Source organism: Trichomycterus rosablanca, chromosome 14 (assembly GCF_030014385.1).
Source record: "Trichomycterus rosablanca isolate fTriRos1 chromosome 14, fTriRos1.hap1, whole genome shotgun sequence".
Taxonomy (NCBI): Eukaryota; Metazoa; Chordata; class Actinopteri; order Siluriformes; family Trichomycteridae; genus Trichomycterus; species Trichomycterus rosablanca.
The window spans coordinates 23,076,584-23,103,557 of NC_086001.1; the positions used below are offsets into that span (position 1 = coordinate 23,076,584).

Below are 26,974 nucleotides of genomic sequence, written 5' to 3' on the forward strand. Positions count from 1 at the left end.
ACTATAAACCATTAGCAAACTACTAAATGTGGCTATATTAGACTTTTACTGTAACATGAATATGTATAATTTTACAAAAAAGATGTAATTTATTAGGCTAATCAACTTTCAAAACTATATAAAAGTCCAGAATTGAGCTTATTCTTCTTAAAATGTCCAGTTTTCTAGAAGTGTATCATCTCTACTAAGAAAAAATATTGATTTGAATTAAAAAGCATTGAAAACAATTGCAGAATAAGGCATGACAATAATATGTGTTTGTGTTTTATTTAAAACCAAACTGAATGATAAATGATTTCCTCCAATAAATCAGCGCTCTGTCCAGCGTGTATTTCTGAATTACATTCAGTGTTACCAATTAAAGACGGGCCCACTGTGACCCTGACCAGGCGATCTCTCTCTCTCTCTCTCTCTCTCTCAATTCAATTCAATTCAATTTGCTTTATTGACATGACAAATGCACATATTTGTATTGTCAAAACATACATATACGGTATATAGTATATATAGTATAGTACATAGTATATATATAAATAATAATAGGAACAAGTATATACATAAAGATAAAATGGTAAAAAAAATATCATTCAGTGTGTGGTGTGTGTGTGTGCAGGGGGGTATATAGTATACATAAAAAGAACAGGTATATATATAGAGATAAAATGGTAAAGAAAATATCATTAAATGTGTGTGTGTGTGCAGGGGGGTATATAGTATACATAAATAATTAAAAATGAACAAGTATATACATAGAGATAAAATGGTAAAGAAAATATCATTAAGTAATAAAACAATTGTTCATAGAAAAAAAGAGAAAATATCATTGTGAGTGTGTGTGTGTGTGTGTGTGTGTGTGTGTGTGTGTTTGATTATCTGGTGTTTTACTCACTGTCCCAGAGCTGCTATCTGGCTGCAGTGAAGGCTGATGGTCCCTCTCCTAAAATAATGGCCATTTTTTCACTGTCTGTCAGTGTTCTGAAGCTGCTCACTTCTCTTTCAAACTGATTAAAATATTTATTTCTGATTGGTGTGTACTTTGGGCAGTTTAGAAGGAAGTGCACCTCTGTCTCTACCTCACCTGTCCTGCAGTGACCACACAGTCTCTCCTCTCTGGGGATCCAAGACTTTTTTTAACCTGCCTCTCTCGTGGCTGTGGTCACTTAGTCTGTATTTGGTGAGAATATGTCTCTGCTTCGTATCTCGGACAGTAAGGAGATATGTGGCCAGGTTGAGTTTGGGTTGTCCAATGTTCCAGATAAATGGTTTTGTGGTGTTTGATAATTTGCGTGATTCTGATTGGTGTTTGGGAAGCAGTGCTGGTCAGAGAGTTGGGGTTGTTAGGGGTCAGTGTGTGGGTCAGTCTCTGCACCAGCTGACACAGGGGACTCTTTTCAGGGTAGAGCTCTTGGGATTGGAGTGCCTGAAACTGCAGGCTTGTTTTGGGACTCGATTTTAGGTGCATCCAGAATTTAAGGGCTGTTTTTTCAATATTTATAATGAATGGGTATCAACCTAATTCAGCCCTGCATGCATTAATTGGGTTTTTTCCTTAGACATGTAAAATCATTATGCAAAATTCTGCATGCAGGACTTTGGTGGGATGCTTGTCCCATCTGAAGATGCTTGTCCCATCTGAAGATCTGCGAGGAAGACGTGCTGAGACTTTTTAAAAAACAGAAAGTCAAGAAGGCCCCAGGTCCTGATGGAATCTCTCCCTCCTGCCTGAGGACCTGTGCAGACCAACTTGCACCTGTCTTCACTAAGATCTTCAACAGATCACTGGAGCTGTGTGTTGTTCCGTCCTGTTTTAAATGCTCCACAATAATACCCATTCCCAAAAAGGCAACTACCACAGGACTAAATGACTACAGACCTGTTGCCCTGACCTCTGTGGTCATGAAGTCCTTTGAAAGACTGGTTCTCAACCACATTAAGGAAATCACGGACCCCCTGCTAGACCCCCTGCAATTTGCCTATCGGGCCAACCGGTCGGTGGACGATGCAGTGAACATGGGTCTCCACTTCATCCTCCAACACCTTGATCACCCAGGAACTTATGCAAGAATTCTGTTCCTGGACTTCAGCTCAGCCTTCAACACAATTATTTCAGGACAATTACACAGCAAACTGACTGAACTCAGCGTACCAGCCTCCACCTGCCAGTGGATAACTGACTTTCTTACTGGCAGAAAACAGCAGGTGAGGCTGGGAAAGTGTACTTCAGGGACCCGAACCATCAGCACGGGTGCCCCACAGGGTTGTGTACTCTCCCCACTGCTCTTCTCGCTGTACACAAATGACTGTACCTCCATGGACTCCTCTGTTAAAATCCTGAAGTTTGCAGATGACACTACAGTCATTGGTCTCATCAGTGACAGTGATGAGTCTGCTTATAGACGGGTGGTTGATCAGGTTGTCCTCTGGAGCAGTCGGAACAATCTGGAGCTGAACACAGCAAAAACAGTGGAGATGACCGTGGACTTCAGGAGGAGCCCCCCAACCCTGCCAGCACTCACCATCCTAGACAGAACTGTGATGGCTGTGGAGTCCTACAAGTTCCTGGGCACAACGATCTCCAAGGACCTGAAGTGGGACAGCAACATCAACTCTATTATCAAGAGGGCTCAACAGAGGATGTACTTCCTGTACCAGCTGAGGAAGTTCAACCTACCCCAAGAGCTGATGGTGCAGTTCTACACAGTCCATCGTCACCACTTCCATCACAGTGTGGGGCAGCGCTATCACAAAACATGACACCAAGAGACTGCAGCGCATCATCAAGTCTGCAGAGAGGACCATCGGTGTAAAGCTGCCCACACTGCTGGACCTGCATGCCTCCAGAACCAGGAAGCGTGCAGAGAAAATCATCACTGAACCGTCTCACCCTGGCCATCACCTGTTTCGGTGCCTTCCATCAGGCCGACGCTTCAGCCACATGAAGACCCGAACGACCAGGCTACAGAGAAGCTTTTATCCAAACTCCATTACGCTCATGAACAATTGAACACTACTGTACTGTTAATACTCGGGACACTTGCACATCAAAACTACCTATTTAATTTATGCAATAGCATACACAGGATTTTCACTTTTACTTCCATTTCTTATTTATATATTTTTATATTTTCTATAGTTTTTATATTGCACAAAACTGCACCTTTTTAAAATTACAATGTAAATTGCACATGCTAAATGTTTACAAATGTTTTCTATGTTTACGGGTATGAATGTGTGTGTAAGGAGAGAGTGAGCTGTGTGAATAAGATTGTCTTTACTGTATTTTTCGTGCACTGCAAGCATCTGTGTAACCAAAAACAAATTCCTTGTATGTGTGAGCATACTTGGCCAATAAAGCCCGATTCTGATTCTTATTCTGATCTAGTGTAGTCACAATGACTGAGTGGACCCCAAACTTCACTACCGTATAGCGCAATGGGCAAGATTATACTGTCAAAGATCTTTAACCAGTTCCAATTGGGATGTCAATCGTGATGAATTTGTTTTTAATTAAATAGAGGGCTCTGCAGGCCTTCTGTTTCAGTGCATCCACTGCCAGACTAAAGCCTCCTGAGTCGCTGATTTTGAGCCCTAGGTAATCATATGAAAGGGTGTGATCTAGGACAATCTCTCTCTCTCTCTCTCTCTAGCTTTGGCCCTGGCTATTTGCAGGGATAATGTGAGTGAAGGTGAAGGTGATAACTGAAGGTGGAGTTGAACATGTGTTTGTTCCTGGTGATAAGATGCCAAAGTTCAGTGTTGAATAACTAGTTGCCATGTTTGGCCAATCATTGAGGGAATCTTAAATAGTAAATAAAGGTGTGCTGTTTAATTAAATAAAAACATAATGCTCTGTACATGTAATATCTCTCTCTCTCTCTCTCTCTCTCTCTTTCTCTCTCTCTCTCTCTCTCTCTCCCCTTTAGTTCAGCAGAAATTAAACAGATCTGATCCTGTTCTGTTCGAGTGCGGATCTGTTCCATTTCTGTGTTTGTAGTTTTGTTGGTAATTTAAGTTTATGAACGCAGGTAAGTTTATACATTTCCACACTTCTGTACATTACTGTGTATTGTTACTTTATGTAGTTCAAATTGTTGATTTTATTTAAACACACAAACTAAACCAGGAAGTCTGAGCTGCTGTAAAAAACTTGCTGTGTTGACTGGTGTTTCTGTTTATGTGTAGAACAATGGCTGAGTCCAAAATTTCAGTAGCTAAGGACGAGTTCAGCTGTTCAGTCTGTCTGGAAACACTGAAGGATCCAGTAACTATTCTTTGTGGACACAGTTTCTGTATGGTGTGTATTAATAACTGCTGGGATCAGGAGGATGATAAGGGAACATACAGCTGTCCACAGTGTAGACAAACCTTCACTCCAAGACCTGTTGTGAGGAGAAACACAATTCTGGCTGGAGTTGTGGAGAAACTGAAGAAAACAGAACTTCAAGCTCCACATCCTGGTCACTGTTCTACTGGACCTGAAGATGTGGATTGTGATGTCTGTATAGAGAGAAAATACAAAGCAGTAAAATCCTGTCTGGTGTGTTTGGCCTCTTTCTGTGAAACTCACCTTCAGCCTCATTATCAAATTCCTGCTTATAAGATTCACAAGCTGGTTGAAGCCTCCAGACGACTCCAGGATCAGATCTGCTCTCAGCATGATAAAATGTTGGATGTTTACTGTCGTACTGATCAGCAGTGTATCTGCATGTTGTGTACCATGGATGATCATAACGGACATGATACAATATCAGCTGCAGCAGAAAGAACTGAGAAACAGGTAAAAATATTATACAGCTCTCTTTAACAAGTAACAACTCATTAGCATTTACACTGATGTTGTTTATGTGGTGCTCGTACACAATACAAGTAAATTCTGAATTGTTATTTTGTGTAGAAGCAGCTGCTGGAGATCCAGAGAAAATTCCAGGAGAAAATCCAGAACAGAGAGAAGGAACTTTGTGAGCTGATAAACGCTGTAAAGTCTCACAAGGTAAGTTTTATAAACAAAAAGCTCTCAGGATCAGTCTGACTCTCCTCCATTAAACCAATCTCCATTAAAAATGAGATATTTTATATCTCAGGTAACTTTGCAAGTGATGGAGCATTTTTGTTCATGAATTAAAAAAAATCTTCAAATTCTGCCTGGTTAGTTGGTGATTGATGCTGTACAACAATTCTGAGGTTGTGCTAATAATTATAAGGGTGATAAGATCAGATTAGGACTTTGACTGAGCCACACAAAAAGATTATTGATTGTTGCTTTGGATCAAGATGCTTAAACATAAATTACTGTATAAGATTTCTGGTAAAGACTTGAGAAGATCACTACATTGAATTTCCCAGTCCTGTCCAGGCTGCTGTTTCCTGATACTCAAAAGAATTTCTGTAACTGTAATGCTACCACCAGCACATTTTACAGTATATATAGTGTTTTTAGGGTTTATTAGATTTAATCCACACATATTATTTTGAATTAAGGAAATACAGGAGCAGGTGTGTTGTATCGAAGATCTGTGAGAAAATATAACATGCTGATAAATGCAGTAAAAACTAAAGTGATGATGAACGCTGAAGAAGTGCTGGAGTTTAAGGTGGAAGGTAGAAGACTGGAACTCTTTCTTATATTTGGGAAGTAGAATATCAAATACTGCATCATGTGGACATGATGATGATGCTAACATTTACAAGGGTATACAACCCCAATTCCAATTAAGTTGGGACGTTGTGTAAAACATAAATAAAAACAGAATACGATGATTTGCAAATCTTTTTCAACCCATATTCAATTGAATACACTACAAAGACATGATATTTAATGTTCAAACGGATAAACTTTATTGTTTTTTTGCAAATATTCCCTCATTTTGAATTTGATGCCTGCAACACGTTCCAAAGAAGTTGGGACAGGGGCAACAAAAGACAGGGAAAGTGTAGGAATGCTCAAAAAACACCTGTTTGGAACATTTCACAGGTGAACAGGTTAATTGGAAACAGGTAAATGTCATGATAAAGGGAGCATCCCCGAAAGGCTCAGTCGTTCACAAGCAGGGTTCACCACTTTGTGAACAACTGCGTGAGCAAATAGTCCAACAGTTTAAGAACAACGTTTCTCAATGTGCAATTGCAAGGAATTTAGGGATTTCATCATCTACAAAAGATTCAGAGAATCTGGAGAAATCTGTGCAAGTAAGCGGCAAGGCCTAAAACCAACATTGAATGCCCGTGACCTTCGATCCCTCAGGCGGAACTGCATTAAAAACCGACATCATTCTGTAACGGATATTACCACATGGGCTCAGGAACACTTCAGAAAACCATTGGCAGTGAACACAGTTCATCGCTCCATCTACAAGTGCAAGTTAAAACTCTACCATGCAAAGCGAAAGCCATATATCAACAACACCCAGAAACGCCACCGGCTTCTCTGGGCCCGAGCTCATCTGAGATGGACTGACGCAAAGTGGAAAAGTGTCCTGTGGTCTGACGAGTCCACATTTCAAATTGTTTTTGGAAATCATGGACGTCGTGTCCTCCGGGCCAAAGAGGAAAAGGACTGTCCGGATTGTTATCAGCGCAAAGTTCAAAAGCCAGCATCTCTGATGGTATGGGGGTGTGTTAGTGCCCATGGCATGGGTAACTTGCACATCAGTGAAGGCACCATTAATGCTAAAAGGTACATACAGGTTTTGGAGCAACATATGCTGACATCCAAGCAACGTCTTTTTCAGGGACGTCCCTGCTTATTTCAGCAAGACAATGCCAAGCCACATTCTGCACGTGTTACAACAGCGTGGCTTCGTAGTAAAAGAGTGCGGGTACTAGACTGGCCTGCCTTCAGTCCAGACCTGTCTCCCATTGAAAATGTGTGGCGCATTATGAAGCGCAAAATATGACAACGGAGACCCCAGGCTGTTGAGCAACTGAAGTTGTACATCAAGCAAGAATGGGAAAGAATTCCACCTACAAAGCTTCAACAATTAGTGTCCTCAGTTCCCAAACGCTTATTGAGTGTTGTTAAAAGGAAAGGTGATGTAACACAGTGGTAAACATGCCCCTGTCCCAACTTCTTTGGAACGTGTTGCAGGCATCAAATTCAAAATGAGTGAATATTTGCAAAATACAATAAAGTTTATCCGTTTGAACATTAAATAACTTGTCTTTGTAGTGTATTAAATTGAATATGGGTTGAAAAGAATTTACAAATCATCGTATTCTGTTTTTATTTATGTTTTACACAACGTCCCAACTTCATTGGAATTGGGGTTGTAAAAATCAAGCTATTTAGCACCATCATTAAGCTATGAGTGATGAAAGTCTTAGTCTGGCTACATATGAATGTGCAGAATGGACACTGAGGAAACGGGATTAGAGAATGAGTGCATCAGAAAACTGCTGAAAATCTCACGGGGGAAAATGACAACCACTGAGAAAGTTTACAAGATGGCCAGAACAGAAAATAAGCTACTGAACCACATTGTCCTGCAAGTTACATTACATCTGGGCTTCTCTATGATTAGATCCCTAACTGGTTTAAAATGTCTTCTGACTTAATTTTGATTTCTAAATATCTGAGTGAGAAACGTTTCCTCTTTCTGAATCTTTTAACAGTGTTCTGCACAGACAGCAGTGAAGAACATCGAGAGGATCTGTACTGAACTAATCAACTCAATTAACAGAAGATGCTCTGAGCTAAAAGATCTGATCAGAGATCGAGAGACAGCAGAAGTAAGTCGAGCTGAAAAAGTTCTGAAGCAGGTGGAGCAGCAGATTGTAGAGCTGAAGAGGAAAGATGCTGAACTGAAACAGCTTTCACACACAGAGGATCCCGTCCATTTCCTCCAGGTAACAGCACTAAAATAATTATATTATTGCTGCACCAGTTCAAGTAATATATCTGTATGTATCTGGGAATGTATTGGAATGGAATCAATCCAGTTGTTGAATAAATGAACCTGTTCAGCCTTGAGAAGGAAGTGAATGCAGTTCTATTAAAACTGTGTACAGTTGAGTCCTAATAATCTGTCGATGTTCTGGTGAAGTGTTTTGACTTGGCTGTCAATGAGATATCAAATTGTAGGTGCTGATGTGCACTTGTTCTAATAATTACAAAACTAAATGAAGTAAATAACAATTTAAGGCCAACAAATTTAGACACACACAGATGTACAAGCCGTCCTGACTTAAATCGAAATAGCAGCAACTCTTTTAAAGTCTTATTTAAAGGAACAAGTTTGATCTTGTTTAACACAATACATACAGTACATAGTCCACAATATTTTTGTCTGAAAATGCAGACTTACAGGAACCTGAACAATTTTTTTATGGTCTGATTTTAAAAACGAGGACAAACAGAAAACATGTGATGCAGACAATAAAATATTAGGTTCAATATTTAGGTAATGGTGTCTCTAGTGGACAGATAGTGAAATGACAGGGCTAGTGTTGCTTGATAAAGAATGTTGGTTTTAAACTGTAGGATTATTTAATAATGCATTTTAAGAGTCGTTGCTCAAAAAAACATCTTTTTATTTCTTTGTATTTTTTGTCTGGATGTAGAATTTTCAGTCTCTCTCGGCTCCTGCTGGATCTGCAGAATCAGCCGCCATCACAATCAGTCCTTTCCTCTCATTTGATGATGTTACAAAGTCTGTATCTCAGCTGAGAGAGAAAGTAGAAGAATTCTGGAAAGAGCAGTGTGAGAAGATACCAGATGAAGGTGAGTTCAAGCCCTCAGTGTTCCATTGTCTCCAAAATGCTTCGGTACTCAAACATCAAACAAAACAATCAAATCCACCAACCAAATCCATAACCCAGTACTGGTCATGGTCACAGTAAGTCCAGGGTTGAATAAAATACACTCACTTGGTCAGTAACTCAGAATTAAGGTCACTTTAGACCAGTGGTTCTGAAACTTTTTTTGTTTTTCTGTCACGTCTCCCTTTGGAAGATGAAAAATTTTCATGAATGTTCTTTATTTCAGTAATTTCTGTTGTACTTGACTTTATTAAACCACTTTTTGACATTTCACTGAACTGCGCCTTCAATCAGTCTGCTATTTCAAAAATAAAAAAAATGAAATAAAATTTGCAAACACTTTGCAAAAAATATAACAAAGTTGAATCTGTGCCAAAAACGTGATTTGTGAGAGTTCAAGTCTCATCACTGTATTAGTGGCTGTTTTTCTTTTCATCCCTGTCAAATACCTCTGTATCCACATCCACATTTACCTTCTGTAAATCTAGACCAGGGGTGCCCACACTTTCGTGGCTTGAGATCTACTAATTCAGTCTACAGGTCATCACAATTTACTTTTTAACGTCGGCCTCATCATTTTTCAAAAAAGCTTTGAAGCTTTTTTAAATGCACTTCAGTTCCTGTATTGATATTCAGCTTTACAGGGCAAGTGACTGAAAAATCACACTGACCTTATTCTGTTTATTTGCGCTCAATGGTATCAGCCAGGTTTATTCTAGATTAGCGGTGCTTTAGGCCACTGAGGCGTAGCTATGGTAACAAACCGCAAATTAAAGAAACAGTGGCCACATTTCATGTCAGTCACACTGACCTGTTTGAATGAGGCGCGATGTACCAGCGTGTACTGTGCTGTCGATCTGATCTGCTGATCTAGACTCTGTCAGAATGAATACTGCTAACCTGAAAGCATGGTTTGTTTATTGTCCACAGTGAAAAAGATTCCGACGTTAAAACATTGGTTCCGCGCTTCATTTCTCTGCCAGTCAGAAGTGCAGTGATACATTTATGAAGATTTTCTTTTTAATAAGGAAACATTTTAAGACATTTAAAAAATATATAAAACACAATAAATACAGTGATGTGAAAAAGTTCAGATATTAAAACTAAATTAAATAAAAGACAAACTGAATATTTTAAAACATAGAAGAGAAAGTTTGTGTTCATTACAAAATGGTAAATGTGATCATTTTTACTTTAAACTTCTTTTACACCTCTTATTATAAAAAAATAATCATTTTCCTTGAATGTTTTAACGTCTGAATCTTTTCACGGTGTACAATAAACAAACCGTGCTTTCAGGTTAGAAGTATTCATTCTGACAGAGTCTAGATCAGGGGTGCCCAATATGTCGCTCGCGATCTACCAGTCGATCGCACTGTGCACGCTGGTACATCGCGCCTCATTCAAACAGGTCAACGTGACTGACATGAAATGTGGCCACTGTTTGTTTAATTTGCGGTTTGTTATCCGACATTCATATGAAATGCTGCACTTAGGTGAAACAAGCCACTTAAATTACAAATCTACATGAAAAGGTGCTGTAACCATAAAATAATTAGTTAGCATCAATTTTGGAACTTCCACATATTTGACTGCCAAATATTTGACAGCTTTTTCGGATTAACCTACTTGTGTGAATCGACCTTTTCCCACATGAAAATGATGGTGTAAATATTGGTCCACACTTACTGATGAACACCTGAAAAACTGCTTGAGAATCAGTATCAGCAGCTCCTGTCCAGACCACATAAACCTGGCTGATACCATTTAGAGTAAATCATCAGAATAAGGTCAGTGTGAATTTTCAAACAAAGCTGAACGTCAATACAGGAACTGAAGCGCATTTAAAAAGCTTCAAAGCTTTTTTGAAAAATGATGAGGCCAACCGTAAAAAGTAGATGGTGATGACCTGTAGACTGAAACAGTAGATCTCAAGCCATGAAAGTGTGGGCACTCCTGGTCTAGATTTACAGAAGGTAAATGTGGATGTGGATACAGAGGTATTTGACAGGGATGAAAAGAAAAACAGCCACTAATACAGTGATAAGTCCTGAACTCTCACAAATCACATTTTTGGCACAGATTCAACTTTATCTTTTATCAAAAAGTGGTTTGATAAAGTACAACAGAAATGACTGGAATAAAGGTGAAAGGAACATTCATGATCTTTGAAGTTATTTCAACAAAGTTAAACTTGACCTATTTTTGTCAGCATTTTGTTGGGAGGGCATGAACATTTTTCATCTTCCAAAGGGGGGTGTGACAGAAAAAGTTTAAGAACCACTGCTTTAGACAAACACCGGTAGAACAAGCCAAACTTCTTACTAGCTGTACCTGCTTCAATTTCTGTTATAAATATGTATTTACTGTGATTAGTGATTGTACTGTTACTCTTTCTGCAGTGAAGAAAGTCCAGATTACTTCACCTCCTGAAGGTGAAATCAGAGAAGATTTTCTACAATGTAAGTTTCTCACACGCACACAAACATACACAGTGCAGTGAAAAAGTATTTGCACCCCCCCAGTACACACGTGTGTATGTGTAGTGTCTGTGTGTATGTCTAGTGTTTGTGCAGTGTCTGCACAGTAGTTGTCCATGTGTGTATTGTTCTTGTGTGTTTTAGTGAAGTCTCTGTGTGTTTGGTGTTGAATAGTTTTGCACTGTTTCTTCGGTTGTGTGGTGTTTCTGTGTATTTGTGTGTGTGCGCAGTGTTTGTGTGTTTGGTGTTAAATAGTGTTGCACTGTATCTTTGGTTGTGCGGTGTTTCTGTGTATTTGTGTGTGTCTGTGCAGTGTGTGTGTTTTTGTCTAGTGTCACACTCTTACACGCACACACTTAGACATACACACACTGTACACACTCACTCACACACACACTCTCTCTCTCTCTCTCTCTTTGTTCTATGTTAATTGGTTTATTTTATGTTTCCTCACCAGATGTTTGTCGGTTCACACTGGATCCAAACACAGCACATAAATGCCTCCGTCTGTCTGAGGAGAACAAAGTGGTGACCCAGAGTAAAACATCACAGTCGTATCCTGATCATCCAGATAGATTTGATTATTACCTCCAGGTTGTGTGTAGAGAGAGTGTGAGTGGACGCTGTTACTGGGAGGTTGAGTGGAGTGGGGATAAGTGGGTTTTTATAACAGTGTCATATAAAAGCATCAGCAGGAAGGGACGTGGTGATGAATGTGTGTTTGGAGGTAATGATCAGTCCTGGAGTTTGTTCTGTTCTCCATCCAGATTTTCATTCCTGCACAATAACAAAGATACTAAAATTCCCATAATTCCGAGTTCCTCTAGAATAGGAGTGTATGTGGATTATGAAGCAGGAACTCTGTCCTTCTACAGCGTCTCTGATACAATGAAGCTCCTCCACAGAGTTCAGACCACGTTCACTCAGCTCCTCTACCTAGGGTTTGGTGTTGGTTTAGGATCAGAAGTGAAACTGTCAGATTTAACAAATTAAATGTAAAATTTACATGTAAGTGTAACATTAAACTGAGTGTTATAAAAATGATCTTTTTTTTTTTTGAACCACAGGTTGGTCACTTCAGCAGAAGCGAGCGCTTATAAGCAGTAATAACTAAGAGACGTTTGGTGTTGCTAGGCTCTTTAGTACATTAAGCCACATGAGGTGTTTTAGACTCTCCTGGAGAAGCTGATTCTCACCTGATTTCTCCTGAGCTGTAAAACACAAGTTTAAAAGGGAAACCAGCACATGGTGAGGAATAATATAGCAGAACTTAGATACATGTGGATGGTTTCAGAGGGGATTTGATTCTTTCACAGAAATAGTTATTTGTATTGGTTCGTTCAGCCTTCATCAGTTTATCTCTGCTCATTAAGCCTACAGCAGTTTAGACCCGCCCACTTAACCACCAATTTGCCTCCACGATGAGCCTGTATAGAGAGATTTGATTTTTAAAATTTAATTTTATTACAACGTGCAATTATACAAATTACTTTTGTACAGGAAACAAATATAACAGTAACATTAAAAAGTAAAGTACAAATCATTCTTGATTAAAGTACATAATGCTTTTCTACAACACCATGTTTTTACATTATTTAATGACCATGATCTTCTGACCATGTTGAAAAAAATCCTTGTGATGTCACCCTCTTGTGGCACCTTTGAAGGGCGACATCACAAAGATTTTTTAAACATGGTCACAAGATCTCATATTACTTTTTATTTTTACAATTCTCCAAATGTTACATTATAATTTCCTGTAGTACGAGCGGGGCGGTGAGTGTTTTACTTTCGTTATTGCTACAGTAAAACACATTGAACTGACTTTTAAAGTGAAGTTCAAAATGTTGTACAGACATCGTCGCCATCTAGTGGTGCTAGAAATAAATTACAGCTTGTTGCTTGGGTACAGATTTGTTACTTTATTATTATTATTTTATTTTTATAATTATTAATTGTTGCCGTTGTGTTTGTTGTAATAAAAAAAACTCTTCATGTTTTAAGTGTAAAAGCATAAACAGCACCATCTATAAAGATGAATCCTCTTGTGCTTATAGACTAGTTGGTTTGTAGTGTTATTTTTAAGCTTCTACTGGTGTGAATGTGTGAGTTGGAAAACAAAACATGACATTAGAGAAACTGCTTGGAAGAACGTCTAGGACTGACTGTAGTCCTCTCTAAAGCTACCTGAGCAGTGTTGGGGTAGTTACTCAAAAAAGTAATCCATTACTCATTACTTATTACTTAACTAAAATGGTAATGGGATTACTTTACTCATTACATCCTGGAAAATGTAATCTCGTTCCTCATTACTTTACTTTCACGTTACATTCTAAACCCAAACAAATACTGTATACTGGAATCACATCTACAAACAAATTCCATTTTGTAAGGGGGCCGCCATTACAGTCGGCCACCAGCAGGAGGCCTGGGCAGCGCAGGGAAAGACCTGCGGGATCAGAGCGTCAAAACTCCAATCCCCAGAATCAGCAGCGGCAATCAGCCCCAAATAGAATCAGGTGCGCTGCGCTCTATTTAAACCCAGCTTCAAACAGAGGCCAGCGTCGGTGGCGGATTAGGGGTGGACTCGAAGTCAGGGGGGCTGAGAGCGGTGGAGAGAATGGCCAAATCAAGAGGACTGAGGTGTGATCCGGGATACACAGGAAGTGAGGTGGAGGAAGGAAGTGAGATAGAGGTAGACGAAGCTGACGCGGAAAATGAGGGAAATACAAACCATGAAGAATGGAAGAAAGTGGGTCGGAAAAGTAAGAAAAGAAAACAAAGAGAGTCTGATGGAGAAAGAGGAGCAGAGGAAAACCAAACACCAGAGAGCAAAGTTATTCTGAGATTTCAAACCCCAGGCGCAGTAAATCCGTTGAAGATTAGCAACGCCATCTACAAACTAGTAGGAAAAGTAAAGTTTATTAAAACTTTGAGAGATGGGAATTTACTGATAATATGTAGAGATAGAGATCAGCAACATGGATTAATGAAATGCAAGTCATTACTTGGAAAGGAAATTAAATCACAAATATGGGAAGATAGAGGGAGAGTTATGTGTGTAATATCAGGAGTATCAACAGAAATGACTGAAGAACAGATTAAGGAAAATGTTAGAGAGATAAGAGTAATAAGAGTGAAACGGTTTCCAATAACAAGAGATGGAATTAGAGAACCAAGCATGTCGATATTGATGACCCTAGAGGAAAAGACTATACCTGAAAGAATTAGAATTGGGTATGTGAGTTATACAGTTAAACCGTATATCTCCCCTCCAACAAGATGTTTTAAATGTCAGCGATTTGGGCATATTGCAGCTGCTTGTAGGGGTAAACTTCGTTGTGCTAAATGCGGAGGAGAACACGAGTATGGGAAGTGTGAGGAAGGAACTAAAATTAAATGTTGTAACTGTGGAGAAGAGCATAGTGCTAGACTAAGAATAGGGCACACAGGTTTAAACAGCGGCCTATACATTTTAGGAAAACACGACACTGGGATGTGCCCATACTGTAATGAGGTAGAAACTGTAAAACATGTATTACTTATATGCAGACATTATTCCAAAGAAAGAGAAGAATTAAAGAAGGCAATAAAGAAACCGTTAACACTGAATAACTTATTAAATCTAGAAACAGAATCCACAAGCAAAGCGGTCATGAAATTCCTAAAAGAAACTCAAATCACAAGGAGACTATAAATCTTATTGTTTCTTTATTAACATGAAGTCCTAAAGTGATCACACATCAGTCCAGTGGATGGCGGTAATGCACAGAGAATGCAAACTGCCAATAAAAATCACACAAGAAGAAGAAGAAGAGGCCAGCGTCGCACTGTTGATTCAGTGCGAACAGTTATGGTGAGTATAGGAAAGAGGAAACTAAAAGAAAAGATAGAAACAGGAAAGCGAGGAAATGTAAAAAAATAGAAAAGAAACTCACAGTGTGAGAAGAATAACAAGAAAAAGAAAACCAAAGGGAAAAGAAACCATTTTAGTAAAGCAGAGAAAGGAAAGGCAGTAAAAGTTAAACTGAAGTTAATCTGTAGAGCTGAGCAAGGTGAAGTTCAACTTTCTCTTTTGTTAAAACGTTTTATGTTTTGCACACAAGCAACTCTACTTTTCGAAAGAGAAAAGTAGTGGGGGGAGAAATAATTAGACTGTGTTGTTAGCGTTTTGATACATTCCTTTTGTTTGAGCATGCTACATTGGCGTCCCTTTTGTTTGTCCTTGCCGCCATTACTTTTCACCACTTTATTTAGAGGTTTTTCCGCATCTCAAGCGTCCAGTGGCGCATTGTTAAAGCAGATCGCTGTTACGTCGGAGATCGGGGTTCGAATCCGGAGTGCTCATACAGAAAGAGTATTATTAACACCCTTTTTTCTGGTGTTAATAATAAATAAATAAATAAATAAATGCATACATACATACATACATATATACAGTGTATCACAAAAGTGAGTACACCCCTCACATTTCTGCAAATATTTTATTATATCTTTTCATGGGACAACACTATAGAAATAAAACTTGGATATAACTTAGAGTAGTCAGTGTACAACTTGTATAGCAGTGTAGATTTACTGTCTTCTGAAAATAACTCAACACACAGCCATTAATGTCTAAATGGCTGGCAACATAAGTGAGTACACCCCACAGTGAACATGTCCAAATTGTGCCCAAAGTGTCAATATTTTGTGTGACCACCATTATTATCCAGCACTGCCTTAACCCTCCTGGGCATGGAATTCACCAGAGCTGCACAGGTTGCTACTGGAATCCTCTTCCACTCCTCCATGATGACATCACGGAGCTGGTGGATGTTAGACACCTTGAACTCCTCCACCTTCCACTTGAGGATGCGCCACAGGTGCTCAATTGGGTTTAGTCCATCACCTTTACCTTCAGCTTCCTCAGCAAGGCAGTTGTCATCTTGGAGGTTGTGTTTGGGGTCGTTATCCTGTTGGAAAACTGCCATGAGGCCCAGTTTTCGAAGGGAGGGGATCATGCTCTGTTTCAGAATGTCACAGTACATGTTGGAATTCATGTTTCCCTCAATGAACTGCAGCTCCCCAGTGCCAGCAACACTCATGCAGCCCAAGACCATGATGCTACCACCACCATGCTTGACTGTAGGCAAGATACAGTTGTCTTGGTACTTCTCACCAGGGTGCCACCACACATGCTGGACACCATCTGAGCCAAACAAGTTTTTCTTGGTCTCGTCAGACCACAGGGCATTCCAGTAATCCATGTTCTTGGACTGCTTGTCTTCAGCAAACTGTTTGCGGGCTTTCTTGTGCGTCAGCTTCCTTCTGGGATGACGACCATGCAGACCGAGTTGATGCAGTGTGCGGCGTATGGTCTGAGCACTGACAGGCTGACCTCCCACGTCTTCAACCTCTGCAGCAATGCTGGCAGCACTCATGTGTCTATTTTTTAAAGCCAACCTCTGGATATGACGCCGAACACGTGGACTCGACTTCTTTGGTCGACCCTGGCGAAGCCTGTTCCGAGTGGAACCTGTCCTGGAAAACCGCTGTATGACCTTGGCCACCATGCTGTAGCTCAGTTTCAGGGTGTTAGCAATCTTCTTATAGCCCAGGCCATCTTTGTGGAGAGCAACAATTCTATTTCTTACATCCTCAGAGAGTTCTATGCCATGAGGTGCCATGTTGAATATCCAGTGGCCAGTATGAGAGAATTGTACCCAAAACACCAAATTTAACAGCCCTGCTCCCCATTTACACCTGGGACCTTGACACATGACACCAGGGAGGGACAACGACACATTTGGGCACAATTTGGACATGTTCACTGTGGGGTGTACTCACTTATGTTGCCAGCTATTTAGACATTAATGGCTGTGTGTTGAGTTATTTTCAGAAGACAGTAAATCTACACTGCTATACAAGTTGTACACTGACTACTCTAAGTTATATCCAAGTTTCATGTCTATAGTGTTGTCCCATGAAAAGATATAATGAAATATTTGCAAAAATGTGAGGGGTGTACTCACTTTTGTGATACACTGTACATACATATATGTATATATACAGTATATATATATAATTTTACACATTTGTTAATTGACAAACGTGTGTGCTTACAGTAAATAAGTGCACGCTCACACACAGGACTCTGCGCCTGGATCCACCACTCCCACTCACTCCCCGTAACACATTTATTTAGTTTTAAAAAATCCTCTCTTGTGCCCGATAGCACATATACATCTCAGAGACGTCTGTTGGATGTAACCCAGTTGGTCTGGAATACGTATTTAATAGAGTGTTTGCTCATCTGCAATACGTCTCTGATACGTCGCTGGTGGATCGTGGAAGATCTTCAGCTGCTGCGTTCCAGATCAATCTTACTACGTCATCATCATGGCTGCGTCTCAGAGACGCTTATGAGAGCTATCCGAGACCATGTAATAGAGCACTTATTCATCTGTAATACAGCTCCTAAATATCAGGCCTGGATGCTGAAATGGCGTTCAGACGCTGCATTCCAGACTTATGTGTACAGTATAGCTAAAATACAGCGTCTGAATGTAATTAAACGTGTGTGTGTGTGTGTGTGTGTGCACTCCCCTCTCATGTACTACTTTAAAAATAATAATAATAATAATAATAATAATAGATAATACAGATAATATATCTATAAACAACACACATTATAATCAGTGGTAGTAAGATTCTTATTTATTATTGTTCCTTGACACAAAATTAAGTGAAATATGAATCAAATTTTTTATATATGATAAATAAACATTAGAATAATAATTATGATGAACACAAATAACAAAACAAAAATAGCAATTAACTACTAAATGCCAGCTGCAAGTAATCCTTTAAGCAGTTCTCCGCTTCAGCCTCAGTCGGCGCTGGCAGCACTGGATTTTTCATCACAGCAGCTGTATGTGAGAAACTGTTATTAAAAAACAGTATTAAAAGAGTCACAAAATAAGTGTTACACTTCTGCTATATTAAGGTGGATAAATGGCGCTGTATGTAAGCAAAACGTAGCCTAATCTGACAAAAGGGCATGGTTTTAAACATGACGTTGCTGTCGGGGTCTTCTTTATTTGTATTTGAGCTTTTATTGAGTTTTTATAAGATTAAAAGGGACATTGAAGGTTAAATTTGCTGAAAGCTTTACCCCATTTGAAGTAAAGTCGATTTTTTGTACAAATTACACAAATTGTATCCTATGTGCTTTGACAACACATGAAAACCACTGGTGTGAATGTGTCTGACCAAACAATCAAAACAGGCTTCATGGGGGTGGCCTGAAGGCCCCACGTCCTGTAGTGGGCCCTGTGCTCACAGCCCAGCACCGTAGAGCTTGATTGGCATTTGCCATAGAACATCGGAATTGGCAGATCCGCCACTGGCGCCCAGTGGGTCCTGGGTTCCTCCTGGTGCACGACAGTGCCCGGCCTCATGTGACGAGAGTATGACTTTGAATTCAAACTTCTCTAGGATGATAATTATCATTTCCATTAAACTATGTGGCATCCTTTCATTCCTAACACATTACCCAGTCCATATCAGGAAAGATAATCTGCATGATTTTTTTTCCCATTGAGATCTGATGTGTTTTCTAAGTGTTCCTTTAATTGTTTTTGAGCAGTTTATTAGGCTCCATATAAACATTCTGATTGTTTCTTTAGGTGTAAATTGTTTATCTTGACTTACCAATAATAACTTGTCCACATGCGGTTTGTTTTAGACCTCGCTTGTCTCCCCTGCCGCACCAGTTAAGGCTTTTCGCAAGGTTGGGGGTGAACACCTTGCTGGCAATTCTCCAGATTGTCTTTTTCATGGTATGTCCACCACTTAGTGACAGCATGTTAATCTGAAATAACGCACAGTAATAGAAATGTATAAACTTCATACATTTTGTTGTTACTATTAAATGTCTTATTTGCATTTTATTTTAAAGGTTTTTTTTTTTTAATTAAGTATGAATCCGTATATATAAAGTTACATTCTCCCATTGTCACTCACCCAAGTGTTATTTGTATTCTTTTTTCTTGCATTTGTATTACATTTTTAAAGTTAAAGCTATCATACGCTTAAAAATATAAAACGACAGGAAATATTTGTGAATACTTTGTGAATCATGTCATGGTCCTATTTGATGGGAAATAATTGATAAATGAGCTTTACCATCCTTTGCTTAAGTCCATTGCTCAGAAGCCTTTCTTCTAAATTTTCTAGGGCTTCTACTGAATCCAGAGGGATGACATTCAAGTCTTCATCATCTTGCTGTTGTGGGGGCAAAATTCGACGACCACACACAAGAGATTCTACAAGAGATGTCAGGTAATTTATCTTCAGGTCCATCTTTCTCAGTGCCTCCAGGACAGTTCTGTCTACAGTTGCAAAATTAAAAAAAATATCATTTTACAAGATCTAGTCTATTTTCTATTCATGATTAATGTGTTGTAGGGCTGTTCATTCTAACTGATCAAACTTACGTGCGCACTGATTGGGTATGAACCGCCTTGACAGTCCCTGCTGTATGGTGGGTGCTGTTAAAGCAGAAATTAAAATGAAAAAGTTCACTCTACAGAAGATGCATTTTGCAACCTGAGATGTTGTTCTTACCTATAATATTTATGTATTAATAAACTGATAAATTGCTTTTCTCCTTCTTCAGTAAACTCACCGTTGACATGAGGTAGGATGCCCTGGCCTTGTCCTGTCCCTTGAGAAGCATCTGCCCATGTACACTGGTTGGACATGGGCCACCTTGATGGATCTCGTTGCTGTTAACAGCGAATAAAAAATTAGAAAATACATGACTTTTTTTTTTCTTTTTTCTTTATTTATTTTGTAAACATTTTTACTGCAAACCCTTTGGAATTGTCTATATTTCTGCATAAATTTGACCTAAAACTTCATCAGGTTTTCACACAAGTCCTAATAGTAGATAGGGAGATTCAAATCAAACAAATAAGACAAATATTAGACTTGGTCATTTATTTATTGAGGAAAATGATCCAATATAACATACAACCCCTGGCAAAAATTATGGAATCACCACTCTTGGAAGATGTTCTGTCAATTGTTTAATTTTGTAGAAAAAAAATAAATCACAGACATGCCACAAAACTATCATTTTTCAAAATGTCAACCTTCTGGCATTAAGAAACAATAAAAAAAAGAAACAAATATAATAGTTGTGGTCAGTCACAATTGCTTTTTTTAGATCAAGTAGAGGAAAAAAATATGGAATCACTCAAATCTGAGGAAAAAATTTTGGAATCACTCTGTAATTTGCAGTTTAAAAACAAAACATCTGCAGCAGATTAGATTTGCTAATTATTCTTCAGTTTAAAAAGAGTGCTTACACCTCGGAGAGCTGTTGCACAAAGCAGATTGTCATGAATCATGGTTCCAACACAAGATATGTCAGTTGAAACAAATGAGAGGATTATAAAACTCCTTCAAGAAGATAAATCATTGTGGAATGTCGCAAAAGATGTTGGTTGTTCCCAGTAAGCTGTGTTTAAAATCTGGACCAAGTACAAACAAAATGGGAAGGTTGTAAAAGGGAAGCATACTGGTAGACCAAGTAAGACATCAAAGCATCAAGATAGAAAACTTAAAGCAATATGTCTTGAAAACAGAAAATGCACAACAAAACAAATGAGAAACAAGTGGCCGGAAAGTGAAGTCAATGTCTGTGACTGAACTGTAAGAAATCACCTAAAAGAAATGGGATTTACATACAGAAAAGCCAAACAAAAGCCATCATTAACACCTAAAAAGAAAAGAACAAGGTTAAAGTAGGCTAAAGAAAAGCAATCGTGGACTGTGGGTGACTGGATAAAAGTGATCTTCAGTGATGAATCGCGAATCTGCATTGGGCAAGGTGATGATGCTGGAACTTTTGTTTGGTGTCTGTCCAATGAAATTTATGAAGATAACTGCCTAAAGAAAACATGTTAATTTCCACAGTTGTTGATGATATGGGCCTGCATGTCGGGTAAAGGCACAGGGGAGATGGTCTTCAATAAATGCCAAAGTCCACATTGAAATTTTGGACGCTTTTCTTATTCCATCAGTTGAAAGGATGTTTGGTGATGATGACTTCATTTTTCAAGATGATAATGCATCTTGCCATAGGGCAAAGGACGTGAAGACTTTCCTTCAAGAAAACATATAATGTCAATGGCATGGCCTGCAAATAGTCCGGATCTCAATCCATTTGAAAATCTCTGGTGGAAATTGAAGAAAATGGTCAATGACAAGGTTCCAACCTGCAAAGCTGATCTGGCAACAGCAAGAGACAGTTGAAGGCAGATTGATGAAGAATACTGTTTGTCATTAGTTAACTCCATGCCTCAGAGAGTTTAAACCATTATAAAAGCCAGAGGTGGTGCAACAAAGTAATAATGGTGCAGTGTTTTCTAATGATTCCATAATTTTTTCCTCAGATTTGAGTGATTCCATATTTTTTTCCTCTACTTGATCTAAAAAAAAGCAATTGTGACTGACCACAACTATTATATTTGTTTCTTTTTTTATTGTTTCTTAATGCCAGAGGGTTGACAGTTTGAGAAATGATAGTTTTGTGGCATGTCTGTGATTTATTTTTTTTCTACAAAATTAAACAATTGAAAGAACATCTTCCAAGAGTGGTGATTCCATAATTTTTGCCAGGGGTTGTATATGTGAGTGAATCTTCAGGATTAGCAGATAATTTGAAGGTGAAATTTGAGTCAGGTGTTTTCAATCAATGGGATGACAATCAGGTATGAGTGGCACCCTGTTTTATTTAAAGAACAGGGATCTATCAAAGTCTGCTCTTCACAGCACACATTTGTGGAAGTGTATTATGGCATGAACAAAGGAGATTTCTGAGAGAAGTCATTGATTCTCATCAGGCTGGAAAGGGTTACAAAACCATCTCTAAAGAGTTTGGACTCCACCAATACACAGTCAGACAGGTTGTGTACAAATGTTGGAAATTCAAGACCATTGTTACCTTCCCCAGGAGTGGTCAACCAACAGTGATCACGACAAGAGCAAGGCGTGTAATAGTCTGCGAGGTCACGAAGGAACCCAAGGTAACATATAAGCAACTAAAGGCCTCTCTCACATTGGCTAATGTTGATGTTAATGAGTCCACCATCAGGAGAACACTGAACAACAGTGATGTGCATGGCAGGGTTGCAAGGAGAAAGCCACTGCTCTCTGCAGTTTGCTAAAGATAAAGAAGACAAGCCAGAAGGCTACTGGAACAATGGAACAGATCTTTTTGGTTTAAAAGAGAAGCGTTATGTTTGGAGAAGGGAAAACACTGCATTCCAGCATAAGAACCTTATCCCATCTGTGAAACACGGTGGTGGTAGTATCATGGTTTAGGCCTGTTTTGCTGCATCCGCAAGAGAACATGGGTCACGCAGCAAGACAACAACCAAAAGCACACAAGTTATTTTACCAAAAAATAGTTAAAGAAGAATAAAGTTAATGTTTTGGAATGGCCAAGTCAAAGTCCCGATATTAATGAAATAATGTTGTGGATGGACCTGAAGCGAGCAGTTCATGGGAGGAAACCCACCAACATAACAGAGTTGAAGCTGAGGAGGAATGGGCTAAAACTCCTCCAAGCCGATGTGCAGGACTAATCAGGAGTTTTCGGGAACGTTTAGTTGTAGTTATTGCTTCACAAAGGGGTCACACCAGATACTGAAAGCAAAGGTTCACATACTTTTACCACTCACAGATCTGTAACATTGGACCATTTACTTCAATAAAAAAATAATATAAAAATAATATTTGTGTCTCATTTGTTTGATATGGTTCTCCTTATCTACTTGTAGGACAAACTTTCAAGCACCAATGAGGTTTTGGTTTTGACAAGACATGATGAGAAAATTAGCTTGGTTATGGCAATTATGGCACATCCTGTGCTTTTGAGAATGCCTGACTTTTATTATTTGCATTTCAGCGACTTAAGGCATCATTCTTACCTGTAGTGTTAACGTACTAATACCCAACTGAAAAATTGCTTTTCTCCTTCTTCAGTAAACTCACCATTGACATGAGATAGAACCCCCTGGCCTTGTCCTGTACACTGGTCAGACATGGGCCACCTTGATGGCTCTTGTTGCATGGTATATGCTGTTTACAGGGAATAAAAAAAAAGATACTCAGAACATGTGTGACTCTAGTTTTGTTTTGACTGGGCATGATGAGAAAATTAGCTTGGTTATGGTGATTATGGCTCATCCTGTGTGTCACAAGAAGACTAACTAACCTGGGCCCAGATTCTTAAAAGAATCTTGGTGTAAAGATAAACTTAACTGGTAGAGCGAGCATCACACTAAACACACACTCTGACAGTTAAGATTATCTTAACGCTATTTTAAGCATCATATTCGTGCTCAGATGCTTTTGAGATGAAAAGTGTACTTAACTGTCATAGCTGTATGGTGGGTGCTGTTAATGGGGAAATTAAAATAAAAATGGTTACTCTACAGAAAATGCCTGACTTTTATTCTTAGTATTTTAGCGACCTAAAGTGTCATTGTTAACTATATTATTCATGTATTAATGCCCAACTGGAAAAAAAATATTTTTCTGCTTCTTCAGTAAACTCACCATTGACATGAGGTAGAACACCCTGGCCTTGTGCTGTCCCATGAGAAGCATCTGCCCATGTACACTGGTTGGACATGGGCCACCTTGATGCATCTTGTTGCATGGTAGGTGCTGTTTACAGAAAATTAAAAAAAAAAAAAAAATGACTTTGTGATATTACATTTTTTCCATATCACCCACCTCTAACTCTGAGATTATTTATTTATAGTTTTGGTATTGACAAGGGCATGACTAGATTAGTTTGGTTATGACAATTATGGCTCAATTATGGAATGTCACAAGAAGACTAACTAACCTGGGCCAAGATTCCCAAAAGGATCTTAGTGTTAAGATTATCTTAACCTGTAGAGCGAGCATTACACTTAAGACTTACGCTCTACTAGTTAAGATTCATAAACACTAATTTAAGAATCATATTCATGCTAAGATGCTTTTAAAAACCTCATGCCTGCTTTATAACTAACTCACATGTCTGTTAAGTCCTGTGTTTAGTTAATAATTGCTCGTTAACCGCAGGACTTCTCATGAATTAAAAAAATTCACCATGTGTATTGTCATGATAGAAACTATTTGCAGTGCTATGTCCAGCTTTATTAGCTGATACAGCCCCATCTAATTAAAGCCAAGAGTGATGATTTTGCACTCTAGCATTTTATTTTTAAACAGGCCACTAAGGTGGATACTACACAAAGCAACCAGCAGCTAAGCAGCCCCCTTAAAACACTTACTGTACTGAATTACTAAAAATGAAAGTTCCAAATCTTTAAGGGCCTAGATAGTATACAAAATTTAGAGAATTTAGAGAATTAAACATTTTCTCTGACTGCGGAACAAATGGGGTAATCTTAAAAAATAAATCACAAGTTTGTTGTGTGCTCATGTTGGCTTCAAATCAGAAGTGTTTAATGTTGATGCCTTGAAGTCTCAGTTGTAATTTGACGTATGTAACTATGATCCCAATTTATCCTTGGCGTAAAAGTAATCTATTGTTCCAAATGCACAAACACTTTCAAATTGCAAATTGCAAACTAGCATTGACATTATGATAACATCAACTTTTTTCTTAAATGTAATTAAAAATTCCTTGAATGTTGTCTTTGTTGTGTTTAAGATTTGGAAGCCCTTGGTAAGTGAAAATAAGTACAGATACTCTACAGAGAACACAATTACTATTTTTAGCTGAATTTAACATGTTGGCAAAAAGTAAACATAAAATGTGGCCTGACATACAATTGTCCCCTGCTTCTGATTTGTCGTCATTTAGGACAGTGTTGCTGTGGTGATCCATGTGTTGAATAAAGCAGAAAAGACCGGGTAAGTATTTAATTTTTTTTCAGAAGTGCCAATATCTATAGTGGACAACAGTCATTTCCTTTATGTGGGGAAACAAAAATGGCTTTCTGATCATTAACGAAACATGATATTAACAAGTTGGATTGATGACGTCTGGATGTTCCATTTGCATAATGAGATTTATACTAATATTTTATTAAAACAGAAGTTTTTACTGCTTAAAGGTAACAGGGGAAAATGCATGCTGTTAATTACTTCAGTCATTAGGTTAAAAATACTGGTGTTTCTTTTAAATCCACCATTCTAAATGTTTCAGACATTATACAGGTCCTTCTCAAAAAATTAGCATATTGTGATAAAGTTCATTATTTTCCATAATGTAATGATAAAAATTAAACTTTCATATATTTTAGATTCATTGCACACCAACTGAAATATTTCAGGTCTTTTATTGTTTTAATACTGATGATTTTGGCATACAGCTCATGAAAACCCAACATTCCTATCTCAAAAAATTTGCATATCATGAAAAGGTTCTCTAAACGAGCTATTAACCTAATCATCTGAATCAACGAATTAACTCTAAACACCTGCAAAAGATTCCTGAGGCTTTTAAAAACTCCCAGCCTGGTTCATTACTCAAAACTGCAATCATGGGTAAGACTGCCGACCTGACTGCTGTCCAGAAGGCCATCATTGACACCCTCAAGCAAGAGGGTAAGACACAGAAAGAAATTTCTGAACGAATAGGCTGTTCCCAGAGTGCTGTATCAAGGCACCTCAGTGGGAAGTCTGTGGGAAGGAAAAAGTGTGGCAGAAAACGCTGCACAACGAGAAGAGGTGACCGGACCCTGAGGAAGATTGTGGAGAAGGGCCGATTCCAGACCTTGGGGGACCTGCGGAAGCAGTGGACTGAGTCTGGAGTAGAAACATCCAGAGCCACCGTGCACAGGCGTGTGCAGGAAATGGGCTACAGGTGCCGCATTCCCCAGGTCAAGCCACTTTTGAACCAGAAACAGCGGCAGAAGCGCCTGACCTGGGCTACAGAGAAGCAGCACTGGACTGTTGCTCAGTGGTCCAAAGTACTGTTTTCAGAAATCAAGGTGCCAGAGTCTGGAGGAAGACTGGGGAGAAGGAAATGCCAAAATGCCTGAAGTCCAGTGTCAAGTACCCACAGTCAGTGATGGTCTGGGGTGCCATGTCAGCTGCTGGTGTTGGTCCACTGTGTTTTATCAAGGGCAGGGTCAATGCAGCTAGCTATCAGGAGATTTTGGAGCACTTCATGCTTCCATCTGCTGAAAAGCTTTATGGAGATGAAGATTTCATTTTTCAGCACGACCTGGCACCTGCTCACAGTGCCAAAACCACTGGTGAATGGTTTACTGACCATGGTATTACTGTGCTCAATTGGCCTGCCAACTCTCCTGACCTGAACCCCATAGAGAATCTGTGGGATATTGTGAAGAGAAAGTTGAGAGACACAAGACCCAACACTCTGGATGAGCTTAAGGCCGCTATCGAAGCATCCTGGGCCTCCATAACACCTCAGCAGTGCCACAGGCTGATTGCCTCCATGCCACGCCGCATTGAAGCAGTCATTTCTGCAAAAGGATTCCCGACCAAGTATTGAGTGCATAACTGAACATAATTATTTGAAGGTTGACTTTTTTTGTATTAAAAACACTTTTCTTTTATTGGTCGGATGAAATATGCTAATTTTTTGAGATTTGGGTTTTCATGAGCTGTATGCCAAAATCATCAGTATTAAAACAATAAAAGACCTGAAATATTTCAGTTGGTGTGCAATGAATCTAAAATATATGAAAGTTTAA

General features: G+C 38.9%; 1 protein-coding gene, 1 long non-coding RNA gene and 1 pseudogene across 3 annotated transcripts; 2 read left to right on the top strand and 1 right to left on the bottom strand.

The window, feature by feature from the left end:
- LOC134326214 (zinc finger protein 850-like) overlaps positions 1-26,974 on the bottom strand; it is a 154,553-nt pseudogene that overhangs the window by 7,962 nt on the left and 119,617 nt on the right.
- On the top strand, positions 4,187-12,215 carry LOC134325925 (tripartite motif-containing protein 16-like; the record flags this gene model as incomplete). The annotated part of the gene is made up of 6 exons (XM_063008126.1): positions 4,187-4,777; positions 4,895-4,990; positions 7,609-7,842; positions 8,557-8,716; positions 11,157-11,216; positions 11,692-12,215. Coding segments are annotated over exons 1-6 (1,665 nt in total), but the record flags the coding sequence as incomplete, so codon positions are not given.
- LOC134325941 (uncharacterized) lies at positions 15,037-20,036 on the top strand. 2 transcript variants are annotated; one of them, XR_010014414.1, is made up of 4 exons: positions 15,037-15,090; positions 18,964-19,057; positions 19,455-19,559; positions 19,897-20,036. It is a non-coding gene; the product is annotated as an uncharacterized LOC134325941 (long non-coding RNA). The 2 variants fall into 2 exon arrangements; XR_010014415.1 differs by lacking the exon at positions 15,037-15,090 and adding an exon at positions 15,105-15,289.